The 18,005-nt window shown below is 40.3% G+C and overlaps 1 protein-coding gene across 3 annotated transcripts in view; it reads right to left on the bottom strand.

The window, feature by feature from the left end:
• Znf704 (zinc finger protein 704) overlaps nucleotides 1-18,005 on the bottom strand; it is a 210,407-nt gene that overhangs the window by 27,922 nt on the left and 164,480 nt on the right. For all 3 annotated transcript variants that reach the window (XR_003300238.2, XR_003300232.2, XM_026382797.2), the window contains exons 5-8: nucleotides 16,741-16,841; nucleotides 12,255-12,522; nucleotides 9,958-10,062; nucleotides 411-508 (exon numbers count right to left, since the gene is read on the bottom strand). Coding sequence is in view for 1 of the 3 variants with exons in the window: in XM_026382797.2 (XP_026238582.2) it covers nucleotides 411-508; nucleotides 9,958-10,062; nucleotides 12,255-12,522; nucleotides 16,741-16,841 (572 nt within the window). In the remaining 2 variants the exon portion in view is untranslated. The remainder of the gene's footprint in view (nucleotides 1-410; nucleotides 509-9,957; nucleotides 10,063-12,254; nucleotides 12,523-16,740; nucleotides 16,842-18,005) is intronic.

Here is an 18,005-nt window from a genome sequence, read left to right as displayed (position 1 = left end):
AATTGAGTTAACACCAGATATACCAGTAGAGAGCAACACTGCTCTTTCAGGTTTCAAATCTGTACTTTCTAGTTTTCCCTTATTTCTCTGATCCCGGTTAAGGAGATCCTTGATCAGGATTAAAAAACTATACCTTGTTCATTTCACACCAGGAATTAATGCCACAACTGAGCCCTTAACCAGAACAACCAAACTTAATATCCAATTCTGCAAGAAAACTTACTCCAAGCCACCGCCCCATCCACCCAACAACAAATCTCCATTAATAGTTAATGGATAAGAAAAGCCATGAGAATAAAAGAATGGGTGGATTCTGGAGAAACTTTATGTAAGATCACATTTCTGGGTTCTCTGCTATATTTGTTTTTCAGTAATTCCCTTGAGGTGGTGAGAATTTTAAGCTATCTTACCTTAGGCTGACTGTCCCTCTGGGTGGGGAGGACAGGACGGTGTGGGCATGTTGTCTCTGTTCTCCTGTGCTCACCGCATGATGATGTGTTGGTGACACCTGGTAAATACACGGAAAACCAAATTGACAGGGCAGGGTCTCCGTCCCATGCATTTATTTAGCCTTTGCCATGTGAGCAATGGGCCCTGACCATTAGGCATGGAGATGAAATGTTTTCCACAAGTTGAAATGGATGGGGGATGCTCATGGAGGAATTTAAATGCATCCCCAAACAGAAAAAAGCCCACCAGTAAGATGTTAAAAATCATCACTTCGTGTTTATGCATTCCAAGTTGCCTATCATTTGGATAATATTTTAAAACCTTAAAATCTATTCCCATTTCATTTAGGTCTCATGAACTCTTGTCAAGTAGGGTAAGTTTCATGATTCCTATTTTAGAGTATGAAAAATATCTACAGCAGCTGAAAGATCACACAGCTAGATGGTGGCAATACCTAGTGGACCTAGGTATTAATTAGATCATTCAGCCACTAAATAATTTTTTTTTTTGGTATAAGACATCTCTGCAGCAGAATCTGGGGACCAAGCAGAAACAATGGCAAGAGCCTTGTCCAATTAAGAACATGTGTGATCCATGTAGCACTGAGTACCCACCATGTGCCAGCCTCGCTGCCAACAGCTTTCATTTTCACAACAGCCTCATGCCATACATATATGATTGGTCCCATTTTATGGATCAGGAAACCAAGGAACAGGGAAGTTACTTAACTTGCCCAAGATCATAGAACTTGTGATGGTAGAGACAGGGTGTGTAACCCTGGTACTTCTTCTGCTTAGTCATAATGAGAGGGCCCCAGCTGCCCTTGGTTCCTCTTGGATTATCCATAAAACCTCTTTATGTGACCTGTTCCCATAACACTAAACATCTTCCCAGCTCATGTACTACAAAAATCTAATTTTTACAACAAAAGAAAATGAAGTTTCAAGTAAGCAAGCAGTATTGCCATTTTCAGGAGAGGAAATATTTAGCAACTTAAAAAAAAATCACCCAGAAGACTACATGGTCATAGAAACACCATCACCGATTAGCAGTCAAGGGAGCATCCCCGTAGTGCACACAGACAGCTGATATTCTCTAGTACAGGTACTAGTACCTTCTTCTTTCAGTGTGAAGGATGCATATCAGTGTTTTTCCAGACATTAATATGAAATTTATACAGGTAAATAAAATCTAAAATTTAATGACTGTTGCCATGAGTCTGAATTATTCTTTACCACTGGTCTGGTCTTGAAAGCCAGCAGAGATGAGCAACATACAGAATAAAAAAAAAATACATTTCATGTATATAGATCTGTAGGTCTTTCCATGAGAAGAAATGTGCCCCCTCCTCTCTCATAATGCACTTGGTTTTCAGGATGCAAAACAGGGAACAAATGTTTCAGAAGTTAATGGCCACTGAAGATGATCCAGAATACACTCACGTGAGTTGTTTTAAATTATCAGGACAATACAATATAAAGATTCCCGTAGACCTCATAGAATCTTAAGAATATCAGAACTGATATAGAACTGAAAAAAAAATTAGTTGACATGCCAGTGTCACTTCTTCCATAAGCCAAGGTAGATTCTAGATTTTTTTTGGTGCATTATAGCTATACATATTGATGAGATCTGTTGTTACATATTTGTACATGCACACAATATAACAATATAATTTGGCCAATATCACTCCCCAGCACTACCCCTTCTCCCCTTTCCTTCTATTTATCTCCCTTTGATTTTCATGAGATCTGCCCCAATTTTTTTTTCTTCTTCAGCTTGCACATATGAGAGAAAAATATAACCCTTAACTTTCTGAGTTTGACTTATTTCACTAAACATGAAGGTCTCTAGTTCCATCCATTTTCCTGCAAATGCCATAATTTCATTTTTCTTTATGGTGAAATAAAACTCCATTGTGTGTGTGTGTGTATATATATGTCACATTTTCTTTATCAATTCTTCCACTGATGGACACTGAGGCTAGTTCCATTGGCTACTGTGAATTGTGCTGTAATAAACACAATCCTAGATTTTGCAAAGTTGCCACAGCTCTTTTGCATGCGGTGATATGACATTATCAGATGCTTTTTGTTCAGCATTAGTAAATACAGTGATTCCTCTGAAGTGAGATTGGTTTCAGCATCCCTGTGGATACTAAAACCTGCAGATATTCAAGTCTCTTGGGCAAAATGGCATTACTATTTGCATGTAACCCAGGTACATGGTCCCATATACTTCAAATCACCTCTATATTACTTATTGTACCTAGTTACAATATAAATGTTACCTAAGTAACTGTTATAACTGTACTGTATAGGGAATAACAAGAAAAGGTTTGTACAAGTTCAGTATAGATGTAATTGAAAAAAAAAGTTTAATTTGTAGTTAGAATCTGCATATGTAGAACCTGCAGATACAGAGGGCTGGCTGTAATTTCCATATACCAGACACTGTTCTAGATTCTGTAGATACAACAGTGAGCAAAACAGCTCTGCTCTTGTGGTATTTACATTCTCATGGGCAGACAGACAATACATTTTAGGAATAAGTGCCTATTACCATATTTTACTTTCTTCAGGCTAAAGTATAATTTAAGGAGAGAATATACATTAGGATGGTAAAAGAAGTCGCTGAGGCAGTCACGCTTTATCTGCAGGTCACACCAGAGGACAGTGCAATGACAAAGATTTTCAAGTGCACAGGTTCCCAGAAGTTGCTCTGAGGGTAGAAGGATGGACGATGGACAGGTTTGATAATGGGATTGAATGTTTTCATTCTAAGTGTAATGGGAAGCCATTGGAGAATTGTGAGATATCTGAATAATGCTTTGAAAGGGTCGCTTTGGTTCTTGGGAAATGGATATGAGACATTCTGGAAAGGAGACCTATAGACTATCTAAGAGCCTTTTGGAGGCAAAAATATATGAGTGGTTTAGGGTAGACATGGCAGCGGTGGGAAGGGGATGAATGGAAGGGGATTGTCGCTTAGAGGCAGAATTAGAATTTGCAGATGGATGAATGTGGAGCAAAGAATGCAGACAGATCTTTAGATGAACCAAGAGGAGGCAAAGATGGATCCTGGGTTCTTGCCTGAGTGGGTGGGGACAGTGGGTTTCCACTTAAAGAGATGGGAAAACTGGTGCAATGGCAGGTTTGAGGGAGACATGAGAGAAAGGTTTTTGAAAATATCATGAGCACAGTTTGAGAAATATGGACCTACTGTGAGACCGACAGTCTTTATTCTCTCAATTGGAGTTCAGGGCATGCACCTCCTGTGTGCAGCCCCTCCCCCTTCCAAAGGCTTGGGTTTCTACAGGGTGCGACACAGCACAAGACACAGAGGACCCACTTCACATGTGGTGTATTGCTTAGTTCTGTGGAAGGCTTCGTACAAATTGAGAATTTTCTTGATTTTTTTTTAATAGCAAGAATATCATATTTTATCTTCTTATTTTACTAGGGGATGAGGGTAGGGAAACCAAGAGAGTGACTGCAGTAGGGAACTAATATTTATTCAGCTCATGAAAATGAAAGGCTATTGGTTATTTACTCTCTCTCCTAATCGTTACAGCAAACATGCAAAATAAATGATCATATTTGCATCTTGGAGACAAATTTAAGCTTTGAACAGAGAGGTGGACTGCACCACATCCCACAGGTACAAGCAGCAATAATAGTAATTTATCAAGAGCTTAGTATATAGTCTAAGTACAAACTAAGCTAAGCACCTCCTATATATTATATAATTTTTTTTTTGGTGTGTGGTTCTGGTGATTGAATCCAGGGCCTTGTACATGATAAGCACATTCTACCACTGAGCTATATCCTCACTGCCTTCTAATTTAATCCTCACAATGGCCCCATGATAAAAGCATCACTATCATTTCCCCTTTACAGAAGTTAAATACATTTTCAAGGTCACACAGTCATTAAATGGAGAACTTGGTTGTCCAATACCAGCTGGTCTTAGAACCCCCTTCTGAAGGATATTAGACGCCTGCTCTTTCTACTCTCCCATCCTGCCACATAATTGATGGAAATACTGTGTGGCCTCGGAGGCACAGGCAACAAATTAAACTAGACAAATGATTATATCAAACTAAGAAGCCTCTGTACAGCAAAGTAAATATTCAACAGAACTAAGAGACAACCTACAGAACGGGAGAAAACATTTACAAACTATTCATCCAGTGATTGATATCCAGAGTACATAAGGAACTCTGAACCAAACACACAATCAATCCAATGAAAAACTGGCCCAAAGAACTAAACAGACACTTCTCAAAACATGACATATGAATAGGCACTAAATACATGAAAAAATGCTCAATCTCACTAATTGAGGGGAAATGCAAATCAAAACCACAATGAGTTATCTCACCCTGGCGGTGAGTCATCAAAAAGACAACAAATGCTGGAGAGAATGCAGAGAAACAGGAACTCTTAAACACCACTGGCGGGAACTCAGCCATTATGGAAGAGTTCCCCCCCTTCCCTTAAACTGACAACTACAGTTATGATCTAGTAATTCTACTACCAGGAGATGATCTCACTATGGCAAAAAGGTACTTGCAGTCCCAAATTTCCTGCAGCAGTGTTCACTGCTCTTTCTACTAAAATATAGAACAGAGCCGGGTGTGGTAGTACATGCCTGTAATTCCAGTGACTTGGGGGGCTAAGGTGGGAGGATCAAAAGTTCCAGGCAATCCTGTGCAATTTACCTAGGCCCTAAGCAACTTAAACCCTGTCTCAAAACATAATATAAAAAGTGCTGGGAATGTGGTCTAGTGGTAAAGCACCCCTGGTTTAAAAAAAAAAAAAAATCAACCCAGAGGCCCTTCAGTGGATGGGTAAATAAAGAACATCTGGTATGTATACACAATGGAGCATTATTCATCCATTAAAAAAGTGAAGTCCTGCTGGGGTTGTGGCTCAATGGTAAAGCACTCGCCTGCACATGTGAGGCGCTGGGTTCGATCCTCAGCACCACATTAAAAAAAATAGGTATTGTGTCCATCTACAACTAAATATCTATATCTATCTATCTATATATAATCTCCTGTCATTTGGAACAATATGTACAGAACTGGTGGCCATTCTGTTAATAAGCCAGACAGAGACAAGTACTGCACATTATCACTCATTTGTGGAAACTAATGTCAACCTTAAAGAAGAATGAAATAATAGTGGTCACTATAGCCTAGGAAGGGCAGGAGGGAGGGAGCACAGAAAGAAGCCCAAGGTCACCAAAACAGAATGGAGGATTACTTCTGGTTCTTCTTTAGCACAGGTGGGTAACCATAGGTTAAAATAATCTGTGATATATTCCAAATGACCAGAAAAATAGGAAATCCCCAACACATAAAAATGATTAATATTTGGAGAGAGGGAAATGCTAATTACCCTGGTTTGATTATTACACACTGTATATAAATACTGAATTACCACAATGTACCCCATAAAGATGTACTAACATTGGGCTGGGGTTGTGGCTCAGAGACAGAGCACTTGGCTTGCATATGTGAGGCACTGAGTTCAATCCTTAGCACTACATAAAAACAAAATAAAGATATTGTGCCCACATATAACTAAAAAATATTTTTTAAAAGATGTACTAACATTCTCTCTCAATAAATGATTCTAATTTGAAGAAAATAATGTGTGTCCTAAAATACAATCCTGATTTTGACTCTCCAGTAGTCTCTACACTTTAGTCTTTATTTCTTAACCTTTTCTGAGTTCTATCTTGAAGCATGTTTTATTAAGTATTTGATGTACTAAACATTATTTCTAAGTAAATAAAATAGGCTACGTGTCCATAATTTGTCTACTGATTAGGTGAAACCTCAGATGAGCTTAAAGAACTCTAAACTAATTTTTCCCTGGTGTTGAGTATATTTGTGTTATATGAAACAATCCTAAATAGGGACAATCCACTTCCTCTGATCCTTGTTTAATAGTAACAATGGCAGTAATAATAAGAGCTCCACAGTGTTGGCCATATGCCAGGCACAGTGCTGCACCACACAGATCTACCAGGTAGAATGAGAATGGAGGTCACTCCTTCACAAAGGTCAAGTGACTGGTTGGAGGTCAGAGTTCATAGATGCCAGAGTCAGGATGTGCAGATGAGCCTCCCTGAGTGCAAAAATGTCAATGTCATACTTCTGTAAATGTGTTGGAAGAATTACTTTGTAACTTTCTGTTTCTCAAACAGAAAAGACCTTTGGTTAATTTTGATCTCTTATACTAATTTGAACCCTTTCTCAAGGCATTAAAAAAACAAACAAACCCAAACCAACTAAGAATCTAACATTTAAGCACTGCTATGCCCGTGGCACCCCCTCCCCACCAAATTCATACTTTGAAATTTTACCTGCCCCCAGAGAGATTATACTTGGAGATAAGGTCTTTAAAGCATTAAGTTAAATTAAGTTATAAGGATGAGTCCCCAATCTAATAGAATTAGTACCCTGATAAGAAGAGCCATCAGAAAATTGGCAGTTGTGTACTTTCTTTCTTATTCTCATTTCCTCCCCTTCTCCACCCTCATTCTTTCTTGCTATGTATTACACACACACACAGGAAAACTATGTGAAGACACAGTCAGAAAGTGGCTATTTACAAACCAGAAAGAGCCTTCACCAGCAACTAAATTGGCTGATACGTTGATTTGGGACTTCTAGCCTCCAGAACTGTGAGCAAATAGATTTCTGCTGTTTAACACATCCTGTCTATGCTATTTTGTTATGGTAGCTTGAGGTGACTAATGAAGGAGCCAAGAGATTTTAGCTTTCTGTCATAAAAAGACAGAGAAAGGCATGGAGATAATTAGAACTAAAGGCAGGCCATGAGAGAAAAACAGGTTAAAAAAAGCTGTAATTAATGAGGATCTCCTTTCCCTTCCCCTTCCTAGCAGCCTTAGGCTAGAAAAGACTGAAACTATGGTGCTTGTAAATATGCAGATCAGCCTTCTTGGATACCCACCTCGGGGAAGGGGTCTTACTTGGGGAACTCATTAAAACCTAATGTTCAAGAAAATCTAGCACAGACTAATGAATAAGTAAAATCCTACAAACCCTGGGATTTCTCAGAAGGAGATTTTCCCCATTCTCTAGAAAGTGTTCGAAATCTCTCTTCAATACCAAGTCTCAAAAATGAGAGAGGAAAGTAAACCTAAATGAGGCTGACAACCTTGGGGCATTTGTTTTAAAAGTGTTTTATAATATAGAAACTCCTCTATTCTACAGTTTGGACATAACTGAAAACATTAATACTAATTCACTAAAACTTTGAGCTCTTCTGTCTGAAACTATTACCAATTTAGGAGGGAGGAATTCCATCTTAGAGTCTGCCTGACCTCCAGGGCCTAGGACAAGCACCAGTGGGCAGGTCAGAGAGCTCCATCAGCACCCACAGGGGTGTGCAGCAGTCCTGCTTCTACGTGGTGCAGACTGTTAGGAAAGCTACTCACCCACAGAAGGAATAGGATGGCAAGCATCCATTTGTTCTTAAAAAACAAAATAGTATTAATAGGGGATTTGGCAACATAGGGAATGTTCTTAGTGTTGTGTTGCCTTTGTAGAGTAACACGAAAGTCTAGGAAAATACCCCCGTTTGTAAAGTAGGAATGGCAAGCTCTTGACTGCTAAAACAGTCTACATTCATGGCTATGACAGATTACACAACCGGACAGACTGGGAATTCTCTGGTGAAAGAATAAATTAGAAGCTGACATAGAAGTTTACTTAAATACCTACTTAACTCAGCCTCCGTAGGTACTTTCTGTCTAAGTTTTCTGCTATAATATCCCTGGTAACCAACACGGGGACTCTGCAAAAACTCCTCTGTGTTGAGATTCAGGCAGAGATGTACACAGTGTCCATGCCAGAGCTTTACAATTTCATTGTTGGAAAACAAACACCACAAGGCCTGCTGGCTGGCATCCGACTGTGTAAGACATTTCTAGGCAGCTAGTAAGAAACCACTCAGTGACTTCTCTAGAGCTCAGGAGATAGTGTGATTAAGAAAGCAAAAGGGGAAAGTAACCCCAGTTTGGCTGGTCACCGGGGTCATCTGAAAAGGAGTTTGAACAGGGCTGTTCCACCTGTACACTAGGAGACATTTTACATCAGATGACCAACATGGTATGTGCTCTTGAAGTTCTTTCCAAGCCATCTAATTCCTTCCAAGGCAGAAATTAGATGGCAAGTCTGTAGTTGGGGCTGCCATTCTAGGTTAGCACAGAAGGGCGGACTCAGACAAGATAGGAAGATGATCTCTGGGCCTCCATATGTCTATCCAGGAAAAAGTCCCCAAAAGGACAGATTGTTAATCTCTCACATCTATACCAGTGGGTCCATGTTTTTTTCTAGAAGCAAAACTAATACCTGCACTTCTGAATGTTCTCTTCTAATGTCTACTATCATGGTCACTCACTCTTCCAGAGCTGCCCGCAGTTACCACTGTTCAATCAAACAGGCAACTTTCATAACGACTCTAGTTCCACGATATTGTTCAAAATCACATTCCAGGAGTGTTTTCTGGAAGCCACCAAATTGCTGCCAGCAGGATGATTTTTATTGTTGGCTAGTGCTCTATGGGATTTAATAAATATTCATTGGCAGAGCACAGCATAATTCATTCAGCCACTTTCATTTTTTATCAGCTCTACAGGAGGCTTTAGACTTTACTGGGAACCTCTGGGAGTTGCCAGTGGTTGGCAATAAGAAGCTTTTGTGAGGTCCTTGTGGGGAGGGGTGCAGAAGAGAAAATAAGGTAACATCTGTTATCATAAACCACTTTCTGAACATTATCAGAAGTTACACACCACCGCCAGCATCAACGGTGCACAAGTCTGTGGCTATTTTGTGATAAGCTCTATAAGACCCGGTATGTTTCTAAATAAATGGTTAGGAATCAAGTTAACTCATGGTGATTTATCCGACTAAATCATTTAATATGTCAAGTTAATTCTTATGTACTTCTTAAATCTGGTTGTATTTTAGTACTCATTTATTTTCAAGTTGTCCATCAGCATGGATGATTCAGACTTTGAAAGAAAAAAAAGAAGAGTTCAATTTATCTACTTTTGAACTTTCAAATGAGATACCAACAGAACAATAATTTCAAAGGACTGAATTTTATAGCTCTTTAGAATGACGAATGTCACCTTTTCCATACAAGGTGAGTTCACCTATTCATTTTATGGTCTTTTGGAAACAAACATACTGCCAACTCAAAAAACTGTATTTCCAATAAGTTGTCACCAGTTAAAAACTCTTCTAGAAGTTTTCTAAAACACCAGTGGAACATCTTTTCGCAGAGAAGTTGGATCTGTCTGAACCACAAGATACCTTGCTGATGAATTTATAAATATTGATTGAGAAATAGAGTACTTTTGGCATTCTGGCTTTTGTTTTTTACTTGCACATCTCTACAATTTGTCCTCTAAATTTACATTTGGCTTTGCCCAGATTTCTGGCTTCTTTGTTTTTCTACTTACTGGAATGCCTGTGAAAGTGACTGGAGGAGATTGCCAAGAAATGCTGAAGCTGCTGCCGTTGGGGGTGAACTTAGCCGATCCTGGAATAGTCACGGGGGGTGTGGCCTGTTAAATAGGAAACAGAGAAAGTTCTTATGAAAGATGTTTTTCCTTGGAGCCTTAAGCTCTCCTTACCTTACCAAAGTAGGGCCTTAGGAATGGTCCAGCTGTATGAATAACTTGGAATAATTATCTAATAGGTAGAGATTAAACAGGGTCAAAGGAGTAGCCAGAAATAGATTTTCTTATATATATCTAAGCACTCTATCAAGAAGAAGTTTTGTTTTTGTGGTGCTGGGAATTGAACCCAGGACTTTGTGCACACTAGGTAAGCACTTTTCCACTAAGCAACATCCTCAGCCCAACAAGACTATTTTTGGCTGTCAATTTCTGAAGAAGAAATTTTATTATGTTTACACATATTTATGATAGGACACCTATATACTACTATTCCCTATCAAATTTGGAAATATAAACCTGTTGAGTAAACTGGGAAATGGTGTGCAAATTGGTATATTTTAGGAGTGTTCTTTAGTAATATGTATCAAAATTCTTAGTATTCTATGAATTAGTTATTACACTAAGAATTCATTCTAAAGAAATGGATACAGGGATGTCCCTTGCAGAATTATGTATTATGTGTATTAAAAACCCTGAAACAACATGAATATTCAATAATAGGAATACAGGTAAACACATCATGACATACTCAAAGAGTCATTAAAAATGCTGTTGTTGAAGAAGGCTGATTGGCATGGGGAAAAGTTAACAACACATTTATAGAAAAAAAAAACACCAGAATAAGACAGTGCTACTATAGAGTCCTCAGATTTCCTCCATTTTAACGAAGTGTCTACTCATAGACACAGAACAAAATCTTAAAAGACATACTAAAAAAACCCAAAAAACCCATTAACCGAGGGGACCTCTGGTTGTTGGGATTAGGGATGAATTTTTTTAGCGGGGCTAAAATATTAGAATTTTCTGTGCTGAATATTTATAATGACTAGAAACAGAAAAGTCCCAATATTATGAATACTTCCTTTGGGAAGGATCTTTTAGATCACCTAGAGTGGGTTCCAATTCTCTCATTACATAGATGAGCAAAATGATTTAATTCATTTTTTCAAGTCTATGATTTCTGGAGGGCAATAGTGACACATTAAAAACAAATGAATGAATTATTCTTTTTGACCAACAAAAGTCAGGAATTAAATTTATTGCACCAAGTAGTTTAATCAGCGCTCTATCCCATTGCTCTTGAGTTCAACACTGCTAAATAAGTGGCAGAATTCTTCCTCTGTAGGCTTAGTTTCTCTTATTACAAATATATTGACTAGTAATGGTGGTTTTGTATCTGGTACCATGGAAAGTATTTCAGCAACACACAGCAAGGTTCAGAAACTGTTCATTCACGTTCCAGATAACTCAATAATTTCTCTTCTGAGAATTTAAGTCAGGCAGAGAGGTTCATAGTGGAGTTATAAATGATAGTGAAAAAATTGGACAGACCAAAAAGTAGATAGCTAAGGATCAGAGAAAGATTCAAACAATCTGGTGTTTCAATTTGAGTGGATACTACTCAGTTATATGGAAAGTTTATAAAACAGGGCTGGAAGAACACCATTACAAGTACATAAAGGAGATTTTTAAGGGTTACATAAGGTAGTTGAGAACCTTGGGGGTGGGAAGGAGTTTTAACCAGGCCCTGCATTTGCAGGATCTGTCTCTAAGGAGTTGTCAGACTTTAGTGTGAATCAGCATCTGCTGGAGGGTCTGTTGGATTCCCAAGAATTTCCCTTCCTAACCAGTTCCCAGGTGATACTGGCACATTGACCTGGGGGATACTGAAAACCACTACTTTAGTCTGAGAATTAGTTACCCATTTAAAAGGCAGGGTATAAATGAGGTCCCAGATTTGGAGTGGTTCTATCATTGTACCAAAGCTTTCCACTTATTTTTTTTATTTAACAGATACTTATATGATGTCTCAGGCATCATTCTGAGAGCTTTACATATTAATGATTGCTATGAGGATTAAAATCTTTAAGGGAAGGAACCTTCAGCCAGCACTGGGAATCCAAGAATAATCATCCATCTATGTGAGATGTTGGCTTTAAGAGGAGAAGAAAAGTAAACTTGGCTACTGGGCTGCAGTATGTGAGCTGTCTTCCACTGAGGTATCTATTTCCAGGTCAGATGGCTACGGCTTTTGGTCAGTGTCAGAATGATCACTCTCCCAGTCCTGGGCCAGTCACCTGGTAAGCGTGGTCGGTGTGCACGAGGTAGAGGGTGGTGGGAGCTGAGCGGCTCAATGGTGTCATCAGTTTGGTGTCAGTTTTGGCACAAGGAGTTTCTGTTCTGCTGGAATCTGGGATGGGGAACGTAGGAGGGGAAGCCAGGGACTGGGAGGGTGAAACTGGGGCCAGGCTGCTCAGTCCATCTGCCACTGAGTCTGTGTTGAGCTTGATCTCCGTGTAGTAGAAGTCCTCCTCTCCATCACTGTAGTCAGAGTCTCCAACACGCCTAAAGCAGAAGAGAGCAAACAGATGTGCTCAGCCTTGAAATCTCACGTTAGTCCTCCGTCTAGGATGCTTTTCTTCTCTCTCGTCTGCCTCGCAATCTCTTGCTTATGCTGCAAGACTCAAATATCCAATTCTAGGGAGGTCTTTCTTGACATCTGCTTTCATCTGAACATGTCCAAAGTTCATGTGTCAGAAACTTAGTCCCCACCACCATTTTAATGTACGGGGACTATCTATATTAATGGTGTTTTGAAATGGGGCCTCTGGGAGGTAGTTAGGATAGATGAGGCCACAGGGTGGGGCCACCATGATGACTTTACTGGCTTTATAGGAAGAGGAAGAGAGACTCAAGCTAGCAGCATGCTCTGTCTCCCCACATCATGTCCTCCACCATGCTATGATGCAGCAAGAAGGTCCTTACCAGATGCTGAGCAGATGTTAGTACCATGGTCTTGGACTTTCAGCCTCCAGAACCATGAGCCAAATTAACTTCTATTTCTTACAAATTACCTGGTCTTGGGAATTTTGTTACAGCAACAGAAAATGGACTAAGATAAAGAAATCCATTCAATTATTCATTAGTTCATTCTTATGACAATAATTTATAAATCAATCAATCAATCTAGTTTATCCACACTGTTCTAGAGCCTCCTTATACTATAGTGAATAAAACATAGACACTGCCTTGTTGGAACTCAATGTCTAGTAGACGAGACAGATGTTTAATATATCAGATATTGATAAGTCCCAGAAAGAAAAATTCAGCAGCACAAGAGTGTCCTTGAGCAATGTAAGTGATTGGGAAGGGGCACGATACTTACCTAGAGTGTTCAAGGGAAGCCTTTCTGAGAAGGTGACATTTAAGCAGACACTTGCCTGAATGAAGTGAGGGAGAGACCATATGGGCCTATGGGAAGGACTGGGGGGAAGAGTTACATGAGGCTCCCTGGTGAGTCTGGTGCTTTCCAAGGAGTGGAGAGGGGCTAGTGTCTGGAGCTCAAGGCATGGCAGCACGGACGACCAGTGGCGTTTCACTGCCCACAGTGATGGCTTTAGCACTTATTCTGGATGTGATAGAAGCCAATGGGGACTTTGAGAAATTAAAAGCATTTTTTTTTAAAGGGTCACTTTGGCTATTGACTAGAGGACAGGAGGGCAAGGACAGGAGTGAAAGGCTGTGTAAGGCTGTTGCCATCAGATGAACACTGGCAGTGGCGGGGCCAGGCTGACAGTGCTCCAAACGATGGGAAGTCAAAGTCTGGATGTGTTTTGAAAGTGAGGCATCAGGACTTAACTCCTCTTAGTTCTCTATGCTCCCTGAAAAGTGTGTTCATCCCTTGAGTTCACCACTTGCTGTATTTCTGTAATTATCATATTATTTTGTAGTGCTGGGATGGAATCCAGGGCCTTTTGCCTGACTGGCAAGTGCACTGCCACTGAGCTACACTTGCAGCCTGTAGTTTTTTCTGACCTGCGATCTCACTCTGATTGTTCTTCTCTAGGGATGTGTCTTGCTGTTGACCTTTGTCCCTACATACACATCAGTGCATTTGGTGTGAGCAGGTACCTGTTAAATGTTGAACGATGAATTCAGCTGACGTTGTTGCAGGGACTGAGACTATGGATTCTTCACTTATAAAATGGGGATAATGAGTATGCCTGCTTTGACATGAGGATTAAATGAACAAAGTGCTCACAAGTGTACCTGATGCATAATAAATTTGATGTGTTTTTTCTTTTAAATAAAAATAAGGACTATGTTAAAAGGTTCAATTTTCAGTATCACTAGGAAAGTATCTTTCCAGGTGCTTTCAAAGTTCTTCCTGAGTCAAGAAAAATTGTACTTTCCCACTGAAAGTTCTGAGTAAAATAAAATAACTATTTGCTTAGAAAATATTTATTAGGCTTGTTGGCACCTGGTTCTGTGGGATGGCTGAGAGAGACCACGGCACCCCTCATTTCATGGACATGTCCGCAGCAGCTGCAGATCACTGACTCAGAACAAACGTGTTTCTCCACTAATGATCCCTACTGGAACCTAAAATAAACTGCCCTCCCCAGGACTTTCTGTTTGGCCAAATCAGTGGCTTCTCCCAGTCTGGTTCCATTTCCCCTGAGCTCTCTGTGCCATATCAGGTCTGTCTGGGCTTGGCTTGCTGACCAGCATACCACTGAAGACCCCAGAGAGAGAGATGAAGAATGAGGATCTGTTCTATTCCTGTCCCACTTCCTTTCCAGTTAAAGGCAGGCTGCACTGCAGCTCGCTGCCAAGTGCTACTAATAGACACACAGACCTGGGGGAGATCGTGAGTCCTCCAGGGTGATAAATCAGAATCAGCCCTTAGTATACAAGAACCGAGTGTGATTTAAGAGAAAAACAGTGTGCTTTTTATACTGGCATGGTGTGCACTGCAGCTACATCAGAGGCTAGACATGTTTTCTCTGGGCTTTGACAGGCTCTCCTCCCACACCTACACACAGCTAGTACTTGTTAAAATTGCTGTGTCCCCATAGTCACATAATGATGCTCATGGATGAAGGTGAGGGCAGTTGTCTTTCCCAGTCATGAGAGCACTCAGACGCAAGGCTTCATAAACATAGGTTGGCCTTAGAGTCCTATAGGGACCTTTCCTGGTGGGGGGAGGTGGCTGGCAGGGTTCACAGTTCACTGAGCAATTCTAAGAGCACATCAGTAAAAAGGGGATACCTAGGGAAGCAAATAAAGTGGCTGCATTTTGAATTCCACCCACTGTGAGTGTACCCTGGGAGTACACAGGAAAATCTTGTGATACCACTCATGGTCTATAAATATATATAAATATATATGTATATATATATATAGTGTGTGCGCTTCTAAGTGGGGCTGAAAAGGATTAATTTTCTGGGCAGATGAATGAACTTTAAGACAAACACCCAGCATCTATCATCCAGCACTCCCCCCACTTCTTTAGAAAGCTAACAATTCTTGGCTATTGCTTCAGGAAGTTCTTTCTAAACCTTTAAATAACTCTTGTTATGTTATGAATTGTCTTGAAGTGGGGGTGATATGCACAGCTATATTTTAATGCAGCACTACTTCACATACAGGCACACCATGGCCAGGGAGCAAAAGCCCAAGCCACACTGCGCCAGACACACAGTGCTTGGTGACCTCTGGGGGCCACCCCAATCTGGTGTATTCCTGTACATCACCCTGTAGAGTTAGGGAGCCAAATACCCGCTCTCTCCACAGTGATTCATGGGGCTGACCCTCACAGATTAGCAAAATTCCTTTTTTTCCCCTCTGCCTACACTACATTTTATGGATGATGTATTTCCTAAATTTATCCCTCACCAGGCAAATGACCATTGCACTTATTTCTCCACACCCATCTTGACAAAAGGATTCCTCTGTAGCTAAACATGAAGGCTTTGTTGGGTGCTTGTATCTGTCTTATGCACATTGGTTGTAATGTACAGCTTCTCAGGGTCCCTGCTAAGTTAGTCTCAGATGGCCACAGGAAAAAAGCTGGAGACTGCCAAACACCACTGTGCTCCTGCTGTAAGCTCAAAGACTGTGGTGCCCCAAACTTCATTTTATCTTTCCTTAAGAGAGTTGTCATATAACACAAGGAAAAGTATGAATTTTATAAATAAAGCACGAATTTGAGCCACAGAAAGACTGAGCCATACCATCAGGCATTGTAAGAAGCGCAGCAGTAGACTTGACTGGGTGGTGGTTCTTAAAACCTTTTATAGGCAATATAGGATTTTGAGACTCAAAGTTATGAATACTCTCCACTGCAAAAAATAATTGCACATTTCATATTACAGATAATTTTAGGGGGGTCAAGAAACCCCTTGAAACACAACCATAGACCCCAGTTTAGGAAACCCTTATTCTGGTATTGTATACTTTATAAGTGTTTCTCATACACGTTTGATCTATTACCCTCCTATATGATGGTGCAGAACTAGTCATTTTCAGGGGGAACTGGGGTTCAGAGCAGAGACCTGCCTAATGTGACTGAGTCAATCAGGTCTTACATTAAATCCCTGTTCTCTGTCCTGGGACATCCTGGCCTATTCTTGGAACTTGCCATCTCTCTAGAGATAAGGAAGAGCCAGCTGGCCCCATGTCCAGAACTCCTGAGGCACTGTGTCATGCAGTCTCTGGGTGCAAGTGGCCTACCCTGAATCAATAGAGTCTACCTCAGGTATGAAGGGAGGGCTGCCTTACCCGAGATGAATGGTCCGGATGTGTTTTTGGATGCCTGCTGCAGTGCTCAGCACCTTGCCACAGTTCTTCCAGAGGCATTTGAACATCACCTTCATTGAGTTCTAGAAAGGGCAGAGAAAGCTAACATTAAAATGAAAACTCACTCACTGATGTTCACTTTCTATCATCCAACACTGCCCCCTACTTCTTTAGAAAGCTAACAATTCTTGACTGTACCTCAGCAGTAACCATTGTAGGACCTTCCTGGGCTGGTGAGGATCTTGGTGACCTCAGATATTTCCCAAATTCTTCATGAGAACCAAGTCCTTCTCTAGTATTTCAGATTATATTCACATAGATGGTCACAGTGGCATTAAGCAATAACAGTGGCTCACATACCAGTGTAGGTGCCAAGAGCTGTTCTAAGTGTTGATATCAGCTAATCCTAAAATGGGGATGCTAAAATTAATCTGTTCTACAGATGCATATAGAGCTTTAGTAAAAGTGCCCAGTCAATGATCTAGCTAATGGCAAAGAGTATGAATCCAGAAAGTCTGACTCTACAGTCCATCCTACCCATCAGTAAGAAATTCCATGTTCTTCAATGAAAGTCTTAGTGTTTTTCCAAAAAATAGTGCAGCACAGTGATAAGGACGCCATTTTAGATTTTTCAAGTCCACAGTGTTTTTATTTATAAGAAATAAATAACAATAATACTTATCTCATTGGTTTCCATGACCTCATGTAATTCTCATAATAACCTATCAGCAGAATACCAACAGGAGTAATCATTAATGAACAGCAGCTATTCTAGTATGATGGTATGCCTCCTGGAATGAATTTGATAGGGAATGAATTTCTCCAGGGAGCCTCTTCTCATTGGGATGCTGTTTGCATACTGTTCCCATGGACAAGGGTGAGAGTCATTTTCATATGCTCACCAAGTCCCAGTATGTTTTCTTCCCAGCCACATAGCCAGACCTCATTTCCCATCCTCCCTTGTAGCCAAGAGGGATCTTGTGACTGAACTATGTTGATGTGATGTGGAAAGGGTGACACATTCCTTCTAAGCCTCAAACCTAAAGTAATTCCCAGTATCACCCCCCAACCCATTCCACTGACCAGATGCAGAGGACACACAAGGGTTTTGGGGACAGCAGAATCATTGATCAGGAGTTCTTCATCTTCTGCCTACCATGAACTGTCTGGTGCAACTATGGACTTCTTCTCAGAATAATCTTTTTAACATTTAAAAATAAAATACATAGAATTAAAAAGAAAAGCAA

The sequence above is a fragment of the Urocitellus parryii genome, chromosome 7, assembly GCF_045843805.1.
Source record: "Urocitellus parryii isolate mUroPar1 chromosome 7, mUroPar1.hap1, whole genome shotgun sequence".
In the NCBI taxonomy this organism is placed as follows: Eukaryota; Metazoa; Chordata; class Mammalia; order Rodentia; family Sciuridae; genus Urocitellus; species Urocitellus parryii.
Note: the sequence above shows the minus strand (reverse complement) of the source record. Positions and strands in the feature narration are given on the sequence as shown.